The sequence below is a fragment of the Leiobunum rupestre genome, chromosome 1, assembly GCF_980474605.1.
Source record: "Leiobunum rupestre chromosome 1, qqLeiRupe1.1.hap1, whole genome shotgun sequence".
Lineage (NCBI taxonomy): Eukaryota > Metazoa > Arthropoda > Arachnida > Opiliones > Sclerosomatidae > Leiobunum > Leiobunum rupestre.
The window spans coordinates 15,588,986-15,603,661 of NC_143384.1; the positions used below are offsets into that span (position 1 = coordinate 15,588,986).

General features: G+C 37.5%; 1 protein-coding gene across 1 annotated transcript; it reads right to left on the reverse strand.

Annotated features, from left to right (window-relative positions):
- Positions 1 to 6,708: 6,708 nt before the first annotated feature.
- On the reverse strand, positions 6,709 to 11,433 carry LOC149961189 (uncharacterized). The gene is made up of 3 exons (XM_090159619.1): positions 11,208 to 11,433; positions 10,132 to 10,975; positions 6,709 to 8,242 (listed from the first exon to the last, which is right to left on the reverse strand). The coding sequence occupies exons 1-3, from the start codon at positions 11,431 to 11,433 to the stop codon at positions 6,709 to 6,711; spliced, it is 2,604 nt and encodes an 867-aa protein (XP_090015745.1).
- Between the last annotated feature and the right edge of the window lie 3,243 nt (positions 11,434 to 14,676).

Here is a 14,676-nt window from a genome sequence, read left to right on the forward strand (position 1 = left end):
ACGTGGAAACTGAATAACGTGGAAATTGAATAACGTGGAAATTGAATAGCGTGGAAACTGAATAGCGTGGAAACTGAATAACGTGGAAACTGAATAGCGTGGAAACTGAATAGCGTGGAAACTGAATAGAGTGGAAACTGAATAGCGTGGAAACTGAATAGCGTGGAAACTGAATAACGTGGAAACTGAATAACGTGGAAACTGAATAACGTGGAAACTTAATAACGTGGAAACTGAATAGCGTGGAAACTGAATAATGTGGAAACTGAATAACGTGGAAACTGAATAACGTGGAAACTGAATAACGTGGAAACTGAATAACGTGGAAACTGAATAACGTGGAAATTGAATAGCGTGGAAACTGAATAGCGTGGAAACTGAACAGCTTGGAAACTGAATAACGTGGAAACTGAATAGCGTGGAAACTGAATAACGTGGAAACTGAATAGCGTTGAAACTGAATAGCGTGGAAACTGAATAACGTGGAAACTGAATAATGTGGAAACTGAATAGCGTGGAAACTGAATAACGTGGAAATTGAATAGCGTGGAAACTGAATAGCGTGGAAACTGAATAACGTGGAAACTGAATAATGTGGAAACTGAATAGCGTGGAAACTGAATAACGTGGAAATTGAATAGCGTGGAAACTGAATAGCGTGGAAACTGAATAACGTGGAAACTGAATAACGTGGAAACTGAATAGCGTGGAAACTGAATAACGTGGACACTGAATAGCGTGGAAACTGAATAGCGTGGAAACTGTATAGCGTGGAAACTGAATAACGTGGAAACTGAATAGCGTGGAATTTGAATAGCGTGGAAACTGAATAACGTGGAAACTGAATAGCGTGGAAACTGAATAACGTGGAAACTGAATAATGTGGAAACTGAATAGCGTGGAAACTGAATAACGTGGAAATTGAATAGCGTGGAAACTGAATAGCGTGGAAACTGAATAACGTGGAAACTGAATAACGTGGAAACTGAATAGCGTGGAAACTGAATAACGTGGACACTGAATAGCGTGGAAACTGAATAGCGTGGAAACTGAATAGCGTGGAAACTGAATAACGTGGAAACTGAATAGCGTGGAATTTGAATAGCGTGGAAACTGAATAACGTGGAAACTGAATAGCGTTGAAACTGAATAGGGTGGAAACTGAATAACGTGGAAACTGAATAACGTGGAAACTGAATAATGTGGAAACTGAATAACGTTGAAACTGAATAGCGTGGAAACTGTATAACGTGGAAACTGAATAACGTGGAAACTGAATAATGTGGAAACTGAATAACGTGGAAACTGAATAACGTGGAAACTGAATAACGTGGAAACTGAATAACGTGGAAACTGAATAATGTGGAAACTGAATAACGTGGAAACTGAATAACGTGGAAATTGAATAACGTGGAAACTGAATAATGTGGAAACTGAATAACGTTGAAACTGAATAGCGTGGAAACTGAATAACGTGGAAACTGAATAATGTGGAAACTGAATAACGTGGAAACTGAATAACGTGGAAATTGAATAACGTGGAAACTGAATAATGTGGAAACTGAATAACGTTGAAACTGAATAGCGTGGAAACTGAATAACGTGGAAACTGAATAGCGTGGAAACTGAATAATGTGGAAACTGAATAACGTGGAAACTGAATAATGTGGAAACTGAATAACGTGGAAATTGAATAGCGTGGAAACTGAATAGCGTGGAAACTGAATAACGTGGAAACTGAATAACGTGGAAACTGAATAGCGTGGAAACTGAATAACGTGGACACTGAATAGCGTGGAAACTGAATAGCGTGGAAACTGAATAGCGTGGAAACTGAATAACGTGGAAACTGAATAGCGTGGAATTTGAATAGCGTGGAAACTGAATAACGTGGACACTGAATAGCGTGGAAACTGAATAGCGTGGAAACTGAATAGCGTGGAAACTGAATAACGTGGAAACTGAATAGCGTGGAATTTGAATAGCGTGGAAACTGAATAACGTGGAAACTGAATAGCGTTGAAACTGAATAGGGTGGAAACTGAATAACGTGGAAACTGAATAACGTGGAAACTGAATAATGTGGAAACTGAATAACGTTGAAACTGAATAGCGTGGAAACTGAATAACGTGGAAACTGAATAACGTGGAAACTGAATAATGTGGAAACTGAATAACGTGGAAACTGAATAACGTGGAAACTGAATAACGTGGAAACTGAATAATGTGGAAACTGAATAACGTGGAAACTGAATAACGTGGAAATTGAATAACGTGGAAACTGAATAATGTGGAAACTGAATAACGTTGAAACTGAATAGCGTGGAAACTGAATAACGTGGAAACTGAATAATGTGGAAACTGAATAACGTGGAAACTGAATAACGTGGAAATTGAATAACGTGGAAACTGAATAATGTGGAAACTGAATAACGTGGAAACTGAATAACGTGGAAACTGAATAATGTGGAAACTGAATAACGTGGAAACTGAATAGGGGGGAAACTGAATAACGTGGAAACTGAATAGCGTGGAAACTGAATAACGTGGAAACTGAATAACGTGGAAACTGAATAACGTGGAAACTGAATAACGTGGAAACTGAATAACGTGGAAACTGAATAGCGTGGAAACTGAATAGCGTGGAAACTGAATAATGTGGAAACTGAATAACGTTGAAACTGAATAACGTGGAAACTGAATAACGTGGAAACTGAATAACGTGGAAACTGAATAACGTGGAAACTGAATAGCGTGGAAACTGAATAACGTGGAAACTGAATAACGTGGAAACTGAATAACGTGGAAACTGAATAACGTGGAAACTGAATAGCGTGGAAACTGAATAGCGTGGAAACTGAATAATGTGGAAACTGAATAACGTTGAAACTGAATAACGTGGAAACTGAATAACGTGGAAACTGAATAACGTGGAAACTGAATAACGTGGAAACTGAATAGCGTGGAAACTGAATAGCGTGGAAACTGAATAACGTGGAAACTGAATAGCGTGGAAACTGTATAGCGTGGAAACTGAATAACGTGGAAACTGAATAACGTGGAAACTGAATAACGTGGAAACTGAATAACGTGGAAACTGAATAACGTGGAAACTGAATAACGTGGAAACTGAATAACGTGGAAATTGAATAGCGTGGAAACTGAATAGCGTGGAAACTGAACAGCTTGGAAACTGAATAACGTGGAAACTGAATAGCGTGGAAACTGAATAACGTGGAAACTGAATAGCGTGGAAACTGAATAGCGTGGAAACTGAATAACGTGGAAACTGAATAACGTGGAAACTGAATAACGTGGAAACTGAATAGCGTGGAAACTGAATAACGTGGACACTGAATAGCGTGGAAACTGAATAATGTGGAAACTGAATAACGTGGAAACTGAATAACGTGGAAACTGAATAACGTGTAAACTGAATAGCGTGGAAACTGAATAATGTGGAAACTGAATAACGTGGAAACTGAATAATGTGGAAACTGAATAACGTGGAAACTGAATAACGTGGAAACTGAATAACGTGGAAACTGAATAACGTGGAAATTGAATAACGTGGAAATTGAATAGCGTGGAAACTGAATAGCGTGGAAACTGAATAACGTGGAAACTGAATAGCGTGGAAACTGAATAGCGTGGAAACTGAATAACGTGGAAACTGAATAGCGTGGAAACTGAATAGCGTGGAAACTGAATAACGTGGAAACTGAATAACGTGGAAACTGAATAATGTGGAAACTGAATAACGTGGAAACTGAATAGCGTGGAAACTGAATAATGTGGAAACTGAATAACGTGGAAACTGAATAATGTGGAAACTGAATAACGTTGAAACTGAATAGCGTGGAAACTGAATAACGTGGAAACTGAATAGCGTGGAAACTGAATAATGTGGAAACTGAATAACGTGGAAACTGAATAACGTGGGAACTGAATAATGTGGAAACTGAATAACGTGGAAACTGAATAACGTGGAAACTGAATAACGTGGAAACTGAATAACGTGGAAACTGAATAGCGTGGAAACTGAATAGCGTGGAAACTGAATAATGTGGAAACTGAATAACGTTGAAACTGAATAACGTGGAAACTGAATAACGTGGAAACTGAATAACGTGGAAACTGAATAACGTGGAAACTGAATAACGTGGAAACTGAATAGCGTGGAAACTGAATAACGTGGAAACTGAATAGCGTGGAAACTGTATAGCGTGGAAACTGAATAACGTGGAAACTGAATAACGTGGAAACTGAATAACGTGGAAACTGAATAACGTGGAAACTGAATAACGTGGAAACTGAATAACGTGGAAACTGAATAACGTGGAAACTGAATAACGTGGAAATTGAATAGCGTGGAAACTGAATAGCGTGGAAACTGAACAGCTTGGAAACTGAATAACGTGGAAACTGAATAGCGTGGAAACTGAATAACGTGGAAACTGAATAGCGTGGAAACTGAATAGCGTGGAAACTGAATAACGTGGAAACTGAATAATGTGGAAACTGAATAGCGTGGAAACTGAATAACGTGGAAATTGAATAGCGTGGAAACTGAATAGCGTGGAAACTGAATAACGTGGAAACTGAATAATGTGGAAACTGAATAGCGTGGAAACTGAATAACGTGGAAATTGAATAGCCTGGAAACTGAATAACGTGGAAACTGAATAACGTGGAAACTGAATAACGTGGAAACTGAATAACGTGGAAACTGAATAGCGTGGAAACTGAATAACGTGGACACTGAATAGCGTGGAAACTGAATAATGTGGAAACTGAATAACGTGGAAACTGAATAACGTGGAAACTGAATAATGTGGAAACTGAATAACGTGTAAACTGAATAGCGTGGAAACTGAATAATGTGGAAACTGAATAACGTGGAAACTGAATAATGTGGAAACTGAATAACGTGGAAACTGAATAACGTGGAAACTGAATAACGTGGAAACTGAATAACGTGGAAATTGAATAACGTGGAAATTGAATAGCGTGGAAACTGAATAGCGTGGAAACTGAATAACGTGGAAACTGAATAGCGTGGAAACTGAATAGCGTGGAAACTGAATAACGTGGAAACTGAATAGCGTGGAAACTGAATAGCGTGGAAACTGAATAACGTGGAAACTGAATAACGTGGAAACTGAATAATGTGGAAACTGAATAACGTGGAAACTGAATAGCGTGGAAACTGAATAATGTGGAAACTGAATAACGTGGAAACTGAATAATGTGGAAACTGAATAACGTGGAAACTGAATAACGTGGAAACTGAATAACGTGGAAATTGAATAACGTGGAAACTGAATAACGTGGAAACTGAATAATGTGGAAACTGAATAACGTGGAAACTGAATAGCGTGGAAACTGAATAACGTGGAAACTGAATAGCGTGGAAACTGAATAGCGTGGAAACTGAACAGCTTGGAAACTGAATAACGTGGAAACTGAATAGCGTGGAAACTGAATAGCGTGGAAACTGAATAACGTGGAAATGTTTCCCCTTGTCGTTGCTAAAAGTCGCCACTGACTGAATTTTAAAGGCATCGTTTTCCATTTAAACAAGTTAAGCAAAATCGTACAAATTGTTTCACTTCCTGATTTATTTAGTGAAAAATGTATTATTGCTTCTTCTCTTTTCTCGAAATTCTTTTTATTTGATAAATATAGGGCCTATTTATGCATTTGGCTAGAATGGGGATATAGCCCCAGGGCGGTAATCGCTTAATGGTGGCTGTTGCTTCAATATTGCACCGCAAAGACATACGATTTTGTATAAATAAAAGGGTGGCAGATTTTTTGGCAGCAAAAGTATAAAGACGGCCCTGACTATAGTTTTAAAACAAAAATAAATAAATATAAATAAAATAGTAAGATTTGCTATCACGAAAATTTAAAAAAAAGGTTAACAAAGAAATATAAATTAAATATTATAATTATATTAATTGTCTAAGAACGAGTGACACTATCTTTAGAAAAATAAATTTTAGACTAGAAATGAAGTTGATGAGTGAACTGGTGTAACAATATTTACCAAAGGAAATTGCGTTATAGCCAATTAGGTTTCAAAATTCACTATATGAGGTAAAATTTATGTAGTCGCAGATTTTTTAATGAAATTTAAAGAATTATAATAAAGTTGGACTTGAGTTTTGGTCTGCCAGTGAGCGGGAGTGGTCAGCGAATGAGCGAAGAGATCTGCGAATGACCGGAAGTGGCCTACGCATGTGTTTGGAAAATCATTTTGCATCTTACCAAAAGTCAATCGCAAGATAACCTCACGGTTTTACCAAATAACTATGGTCTTTCTCTCGACAATATATAATTGCTGCCCTCGCGTTAGCAAGTCCGCTGGATTGTCCTTTCCCGGACAATGACGCAACGAAGACAGTTCGCTAAGATCGTGTATTTCTTGCACACGGTTCGCTACAAACGGTTTGAACTTACGAGATACCGTTTTGATCCAATCGAGTGTGATTTTTGAATCGGTCCACAATTTTACATTTTTCATCGGTAGCTTCAGTATTTGGTTAACTTGATTAGCCAACCTCGCTGCTAAAAGTGCACCCATAAATTCAAGACGAGGCAAAGTATTTCTCTTCGCGGGGGCTACTCGAGCCTTCGACGTTATCATTTGAATGATGATTTTACCCGAAATTTCCGTTGCTTTGAGCTGCTTGAGCTCATTAATCAAGGCTTTACGTCAAACGTGAAGAGATCTTTTTCCGGAATCCATTTCATTCCTAAAATTTTCATGGAATCCATTTCTCCGGGTATTAATGATCTTGATTTTTCGCTTTCAGCTTCTATCCAATTTTCCCGGCGAAATCTTTCTCGTAACTCATTCGAGTTGCTTTGCCACTTTTTTAACTTCATATTTGCGTCTTGTAAAATCGCTTTAGATTCCTTGGCCGATGTGAAGGCCAAATCGACATCATCTCTACCGGATATTAGATCATCAACGTACAACTCTTTTTCCAAGGATTCTCGAGTATCTTGAAATTTGCCCTTATATTTCTTTAGGTGAGATCTAATCGTCACCGCTAGGTGAAAAGGGCTAGAGGTCAGACCAAATAAAACCCTATTCGTTCGATAGATCTGTATAATTGGATTCTTCTCTAATTTCTTCGGATTTTTAAGCCATAAAAAGCGTACCGCGGCTCTGTCGTCAGGATTGATTTCTATTTGTAAAAACGTTCGCTCGATATCGGCCACAACGGCAATTTTTCTAAATCTGAATTTGAGTAAAATATCGAGCAAATCTTGATATAAATTTGGGCCTGCGTATAGGCAATCATTTAGGGAGCTTTGACCTTTTTGGCAACTAGAACTGTCAAAAACGATCTTCACCTTAGTGGTGGTACGCTCGTCTCTTATCACTGGTTGATGAGGTATATAATAGATTACCTTTGATCCCGATTTAGCATTATTATCTACTTTCTCAATGATTCCTCGTTGTTCGTAATCGTCTAAGATATCTCGGTAATCGGCGAAAAGGGCTGGGCTTTTCTCAAATCTACGTAGCAGGCTCTTAAACCTTCTTTCGGCTACCGCTTTGTTGTCGGGAAGTCCGGGTTTTTCATTTATCCAGTGAAGAACTTGGTATCTATTTTTGTTCCATTTAAGGCTTTCTTCAAATTTTCGCATCACTATTTTGTCTTCTGGACAGTGCGCTTCATTTTCAATTTCTTTTATCCCTAAATGTTCCAATTCCCAAAACGCTTTCAATCTAACGCTGATATTGAATTCGGATTCTCCCTGAACTACTCCCACTTTCAAAATGCTTACTGTCCCGCAACTGTCACCTTCGGAAACGACGACCATGTTCGCCGTCATATCAGCTCCGTTTATGACCCAACCGAATATGCTTTCCATCGCGACTAAATTGGGCCCCAATCTATTAACTTCTCCGCCGTCGATAATTTGCCAATACATATCAGAGCCAATTAGAATTGTGATTTCATTTCCGTAAGCAAATTTGTGCTCCGGATCATCCGCTATTTGCAGTTGTCTGCTTTCTAGTTTTCTCTGAATTTCTTCACTAGGAATTCTAGTAGTCGCTGCGCTAATTAAAGGAGATTCTACCGCTTCTAGGCTAACTGATTTATTGCTAAATAAGTTTTCCAATTCAAACGATACTCTTCTTGTATTTAACCTATTTGGCGTTTCAGCCCCAAAAGGTAACAAATCTAGCTTCTCACGGCCTTCTTCGGTTAATCCAAGCCTTTTCGAAAGATCGGTTCTAATAAAAGTTCTTTCGCTTCCGCCATCAATCATAATACGCGCGACACTACTTGTTTTTGTCCCCCCTTCACGATTACCCGCGCTGTTTGTAAAAGAACGTTTCTTTTTACTTTTTAGTTCCACATCGAGATATATATATCGAAGTGGGACTATTGCTATGGACCGAATGTCGTTAAGTGTTGTTGTAGTTTGTTTGTTTGTTTGTTGCGGAAAAGCGACGACACGGTAAATGGAGCTGCGAAAAATAAATTATATAAATTAATTTATTGGCGGCGCCGGGACTCAACCCAGACAGCCGCTGACCGCGTTATCTCCAATACCAACGCCTTTACCAACCAAGCCACACCGCTCAGTAAAAATTTACTCGGAACTTCTAGTCTTTCTTTGCAACGCGGGGGGATTTGTCAAGTTAAGTTGTCGCAATTCTCGTTCCTTTTTCCGAATTATTTTACGTATATTTACGGCGTTTTAGGGTCAAGTTAACCTCAAACTTCGCCTCCCCCCGCCCCAATTTCGACCCCCCTTATCGAAACCGTGTATGGTCAGAAGTAATAAATAAGTGTGGCACTTTCTTATCGAAACCGTGTGTGGTTAGAAGTAACAAATAAGTGTGGCACTTTCTTATCGAAACCGTGTATGGTCAGAAGTAATAAATAAGTGTGGCACTTACTTATCGAAACCGTGTATGGTCAGAAGTAACAAATAAGTGTGGCACTTTCTTATCGAAACGGTGTATGGTCAGAAGTAATAAGTAAGAGTGGCACTTTATTATCGAAACCGTGTATGTTCAGAAGTAATAAATAAGTGTGGCACTTTCTTATCGAAACCGTGTATGGTCAGAAGTAATAAATAAGTGTGGCACTTTCTTATCGAAACCGTGTATGGTCAGAAGTAATAAATAAGTGTGGCACTTTCTTATCGAAGTTGTTTATGTGTGGCATGCAGTGCCGTTAATTTCCGCCCCCTCCGAACAACCCCCTTAAAGGGAAAGTGACCGAAAAAAACAAGTTGGTTTCATTCGATAGAGCTCTTTGACGCGCACGCAGTGCCGTTAATTTCCGCCCACTCCGACCAACCCCCTTGAAGGGAGAGTGATCGATAAAAACAATTTGGTCTCATAGAACAATAAAAGTAAAAGATTGGAATCGTCTAAGCTCGCGTCTACTTGAAAGAGTGAGACCAAAAAATCCAAAGCAGTCGAACTTAGGGCGTGTTGCAAAAGTCTGCTTTGCTAGAATCAAACATGTTAAATTCAATGGGCTAGCACTTTGACTAGAGCTTTGGCAACAGGCCCTTAAGCTGAAAAGTATGCGACCATGGGGACAGAATCTCCGTCTTGCCATAATCTTAGTACATAAATAAATTCTTGCAATAATATGATTTATGCAGTTGTTAATAATCCATATTAAATATCTGCTCTAAGAAAATACTAATTTAATCACCGAGATAATATAAAATCACATGGCCTGAACAGCTTTTGTATTAGTTTGCCCACCCGGGTATCCTGAGGGTGGGCGGTGGTCACGCTTTAAAATAGGATGGTAAATTATATATCAAACGCTAGGAAATCATATGGCCTCAGCAGCTTTTGTATTGGTTTGCCCACCCGGGTATCCTGAGGGTGGGCGGTGGCCACTCTTTAACATAGGATGGTAAATTATATATCAAATGATAGGAAATCACATGGCCTCAGCAGCTTTTGTATTGGTTTGCCCACCCGGGTATCCTGAGGGTGGACGGTGGCCACTCTTTAACATAGGATGGTAAATTATATATCAAAAGATAAGAAATCACGTAGCCTCAAAAGTTTTAGTATTAGTTTGCCTAACTGTGTCTACTAAGGGTGTATGGGTTTGTCCACTCGAATACACTGATGTTGAACTAATGTTACGGCCTGGGCCGACTTGTTCTTTGGGTACCACTGTTTGTTGTGTCGTTTTGGGGGTCGTCTCTTCATTCTTCTTTTCTTCTAATTGCTCGTGTTTCTCTCGCTTTTCATGTTCCTCGCATATTGCCGTATGGTGGTGCTTCATGCATATTCGACATTCGACCTTCGACCAACAATCTCTAGAGTAATGGTCCCCTTTTAGGCAACGAAAACACCGACGATTTTTATGGAGAAATTCTCTCTTCTCTTCTACGCTAAATTTTTTACACTCTACTGTACTATGACCTTCCTTTTCGAAAAATAGACAACGCTGACGGCCGCTACTGGTATGTAAAGCTGACGTTGACGCTTGTGACGGTCTAGAACTGTAACTGCGGTTATCTGATCTGCTATGGCTCTTCTCTCTCTCCCACTCTTTGCCCCGTGTTTTATGGCTTGATTTTGCTGTAGACTGCGCTCTTTCCCTACTTTGTAGCTGGTCTTTTAAAAATGATAATAAAAGTTGAATGCTGGACGAATGCCTGTGTGTTTTGGTATATTCGAGGTAGATGTCTTTGGGTAATCGTTTTGTCACCATTGAACAAAGAAATTTTTCATAAGAACTTGGGCTAACGTTTAACGCTTCTAAATTTCTAATTTCCACTTGACATGAATTATAGAGTTTTCGTAACTCCAACAGATCTTCAGATGGCAAAGCGAATAGCTTATCGATATGCGCATCAATTATCAAATTGTCGTCTCCGTAGTCATCCGTTAGAATGTCAATCGCTGAGTCATAATCAGCGGCACTAGGTAACAGTCCCGCTATCGCTGTAGCAGCCTCCCCTCCGAGGTATGATTTTAAGAAATTAAATTTGTCGGTTTTTGGATACCCCTTATCATGTATGGCTGTCTTGAATTGGGTCCAAAACTCTAACTATTTACTTCTGTCTCCTTTAAACGTTGGAATTTGTAATCGGGGTAAGGTAGCGTAATCAGGAACTTGTTGCGTGCCTCGAGGATTTGTTGATCTACTATCTTTAATTGCTCTCTGGGCTCTAGTCTTTCCTAATACTACCTTTAATTTCTTTATCATACTCGCTTAGTGGAACAAATTCTTCTATGCTAATGTTAAGTTCATCCAAAGTAGTTTCTCTAACCTTTAAAAGTTCCAAAAGTTCTTCCAATTCGTTCACATTGTATTGTTGTTGTTTCACTATCGTTTCGATGCCATTGGTGATATCCATAACAGCTTTTCTTGCCAGTATATGCTTTTTATTCACTCGCTCATATTCGTTATTCATGTTTACGCTGGTGGTTTTTCTCTTATTATAATTACCGACTGTTCTCTCTATCTAAAGTCCCGGGTTTCGCCACCATTTAATGTTTTGAACATTAATGGACTCTGTTATTTTCTCTGCGAACTTTTGTTCTTAACGCTGTTTTCTCTGGGCTTATAGAATAAAGTGAGTTAGTCGATATTAGTTAAAACACATAAACATCACACTTTATTTTAAGGAAAAAGACGATACAAATATTTTGAATGTTACACTCTCGCTTGCTTCTTTCATTCTATGGCGTAAAAACGTTTCCTCTCTCTCTCTAACAAAAAGATACCTCTCAGACCCAGTAGATCGGGCCTTCCTGCCTTTCACAACGGTAACGATTTTAACACCCCGATATTCTGAACTGTGGACCCGCTCTCGGAGTGGTCCGAGCGAAATACAAACCTCAAATTGGGGGCTTTAAAGGGATAGGAACATATTTTTTCTTTAAAGGGAATATTTTTCACTTACAGACTTTAAAGTTACAATAATAATGAAATAAATGAATACTTTCTAAAATCAATTTCTACAATTCCCATTGATTTAGATGAAGTCAGTTATATAATTATCTTAGTATTCATTAATTCTTTAAGAATATGTATTGGTAATTTAAATTCCCTTTTATAACATATCCAAAACGAATTGAATTTAATAAAACTTCGGCACGGTAAGTCAAGAAAACTCTATAACATCTAACAAGTGCTGAATGTATGAAGTATTTTGAAGAAGCAAAACGAGAAAAGGAAGTGTATAAAAATTAAGGCCGGAGGAACCGAGAGAGAAATTTTTGAAGAAGAAAACAGTTAAATCCGAGGAGCAGGTCACTTCCTTGATTAACGACGCACCCCTCGAAAGATTAAATCCGATTTAATCGTGATTATTTTGATTTATTTCAATTTAATCACGATTCTGTTGATTAAATCACGTTTAATCACGACTAGAATGTTTAAATCTGATTTAATCATGATTAAATGAAAAAATCTGATTAAAATGATTAAATCCCGATTGAAACGATTTAATAATGATTAGTACGATTAAATCGCGATTTGAAATTGGATTGAGAATCAGAATGATTATATTGGTGAATGGAATGATTACAATTGAGCGTGATTAGAACGAGCGGATTAGAATAATGTTTCATTAAAAAAATTAGTTCCTATTACAATGTTACCTTAATTACTAAGCTGTGATAACTCGTGTAACTAAGCTGTGATTACTTGTTACAAAGCTGTGATGTTTTCGGATGTTTTAAATAAAATGCGATAAGTTATTTTTTATCATTTCAATCAAATACATTTGCGATAGAACCATCAATATTAATAATAAATATTAAATTATCGTACTTTAGTTTTGATTGAAATTATAAAATCTCGATTCGATCTGGTTAAATGATTTAATCCTGAATAAAAATTAGATCCTGATTAGAATGATTAAATCTTGTTTAAATTAATATTAGATTGATTAATCGCGATAAGATTTTCTAATCTTGATTACCCTGATTTAATCATTTTACTATGATTAAGACGCACCCAATATGGAAGTGACCTGCCCCTCGGTTAAATCTAAGCGTGGAAAAAGATGCACTATATGTGATTTACTTCAGAGTATGAGGAAAAAGATCGATGAAGGCTTAAAGTGCAAGAATTTTAAGACTGGATTTGTTTCACTTGTTTGAAACCATGTGAAGGAAACTGTGAATAATTTCCTAATGAAGTGCCGAAGTATTTCTGCGAAAACTGTTTACCAGAAGAATAAATATTGTATTTTATAAAATAACATTATAAACACTTATTAAAATTTTTCATATCTAAATATTTAGATTATGTTTTTAATTGATCCTATGATCTGTAGAAATTAAATTTATTATGTATCGCTCGAAATTTATATGGGGTTAAAGGTTAATTTTAATTACTCTTAAACCACATGGGCTAGTTTTTATCTATTAGGGGTTGAAACTTCAAGTCTGACGTATTGAACATTCGAATTAATTAATTATTACTAATGTGCTAAACATCACTCCTTATGCGCGACAACAAGATGGTCAAGAGCAGTATTTTCTATAAGTCAGAGGAATTTATATATTTTAATCATTGGTGTAGGTCAAGAGTATATGATATACACCATAATGGCAAAAGTATACAAGAAATACTTGGGCTGAAGTTTTTGATGTTTTAGTGATGTTTGCGCTTTTTCAAAAACTTCAGCCCAAGTATTTCCATGGCTTAATATTAAGGTATCATCAGCAAAAGATATAAAACGTCCGTTAATTGGGATATTGCAGAGTTCGTTTACATATATTAAAAAAAGTATTGGGCCCAATATAGTTCCCTGTGGTATACCAAAGTTCGTTCTGCAGAGATAACTTGCGAACGGTCTCTCAAATAACTAATAAACCAGTTTAAGGCTAGTCCTCTTATTCCAATTTTGTGTAGTTTTTTTAAAAGTATAGAATGATCAACTGTATCGAAGGCTTTTTTTAAATCTATAAATATAACTATGGTTTTAATATTTTTATCTATAATGATTGGCTTCCGGTGGTATGGTACACCGGGCTATAAATTCTGACACACTGGATGGAACGGATAGCTGCGAATGCGGCGGTTTGGAGCACCGGTATATAAATTCTGACCACATGGCTGCGACTGGACAGAACGGCGGGCTGCGGTTGCGGCTTGACGGGAATGGCTGCCGGCGTCAGAACTCGTTGTGGAAGCGGCTTATTAGACACCTTGTCGGACTCGTTCTCCCTTAAAAATATTATTTTTTTTTATAAATCTGATTAGGAATTTGAGAAAGTTCGAGGTCGGAAGCTATAGCGTCGTGGCTGGACAGGAACGGCTGGCGGCGTCAGAACTCGTACTAATTTTATGTTTTCTTGTATACTTTTGCCATTATGGTGTATTTCATATACTCTTAACCTACACCAACGATTAAAATATATAAATTCCTCTGACTTATAGAAAATACTGCTCTTGACCATCTTGTTGTCGCGTATAAGGAGTGATGTTTAGCACATTAGTAATAATTAATTAATTCGAATGTTCAATACGTCAGACTTGAACCCCTAATAGATAAAAACTAGCCCATGTGGTTTAAGAGTAAGTAAAATTAAAATTAACCTTTAACCCCATATCAATTTCTAGCGATACATAATAAATTTAATTTCTACAGATCATAGGATCAATTAAAAACATAATCTAAATATTTAGATATGAAAAATTT

Bases quoted from the DNA above. Each gene is read 5' to 3' on its own strand.
- LOC149961189 (XM_090159619.1), bottom strand. From the start codon at position 11,433: ATGAATAACGAATATGAGCGAGTGAATAAAAAGCATATACTGGCAAGA. The intron at 10,976-11,207 runs GTAGTATTAGGA...CATACCTCGGAG, and splicing joins GTATGATAAAGAAATTAAAG to GGGAGGCTGCTACAGCGATA. The intron at 8,243-10,131 runs GTATTCGAGTGG...TCTTTCGAAAAG, and splicing joins AACATTAGTTCAACATCAGT to GCTTGGATTAACCGAAGAAG.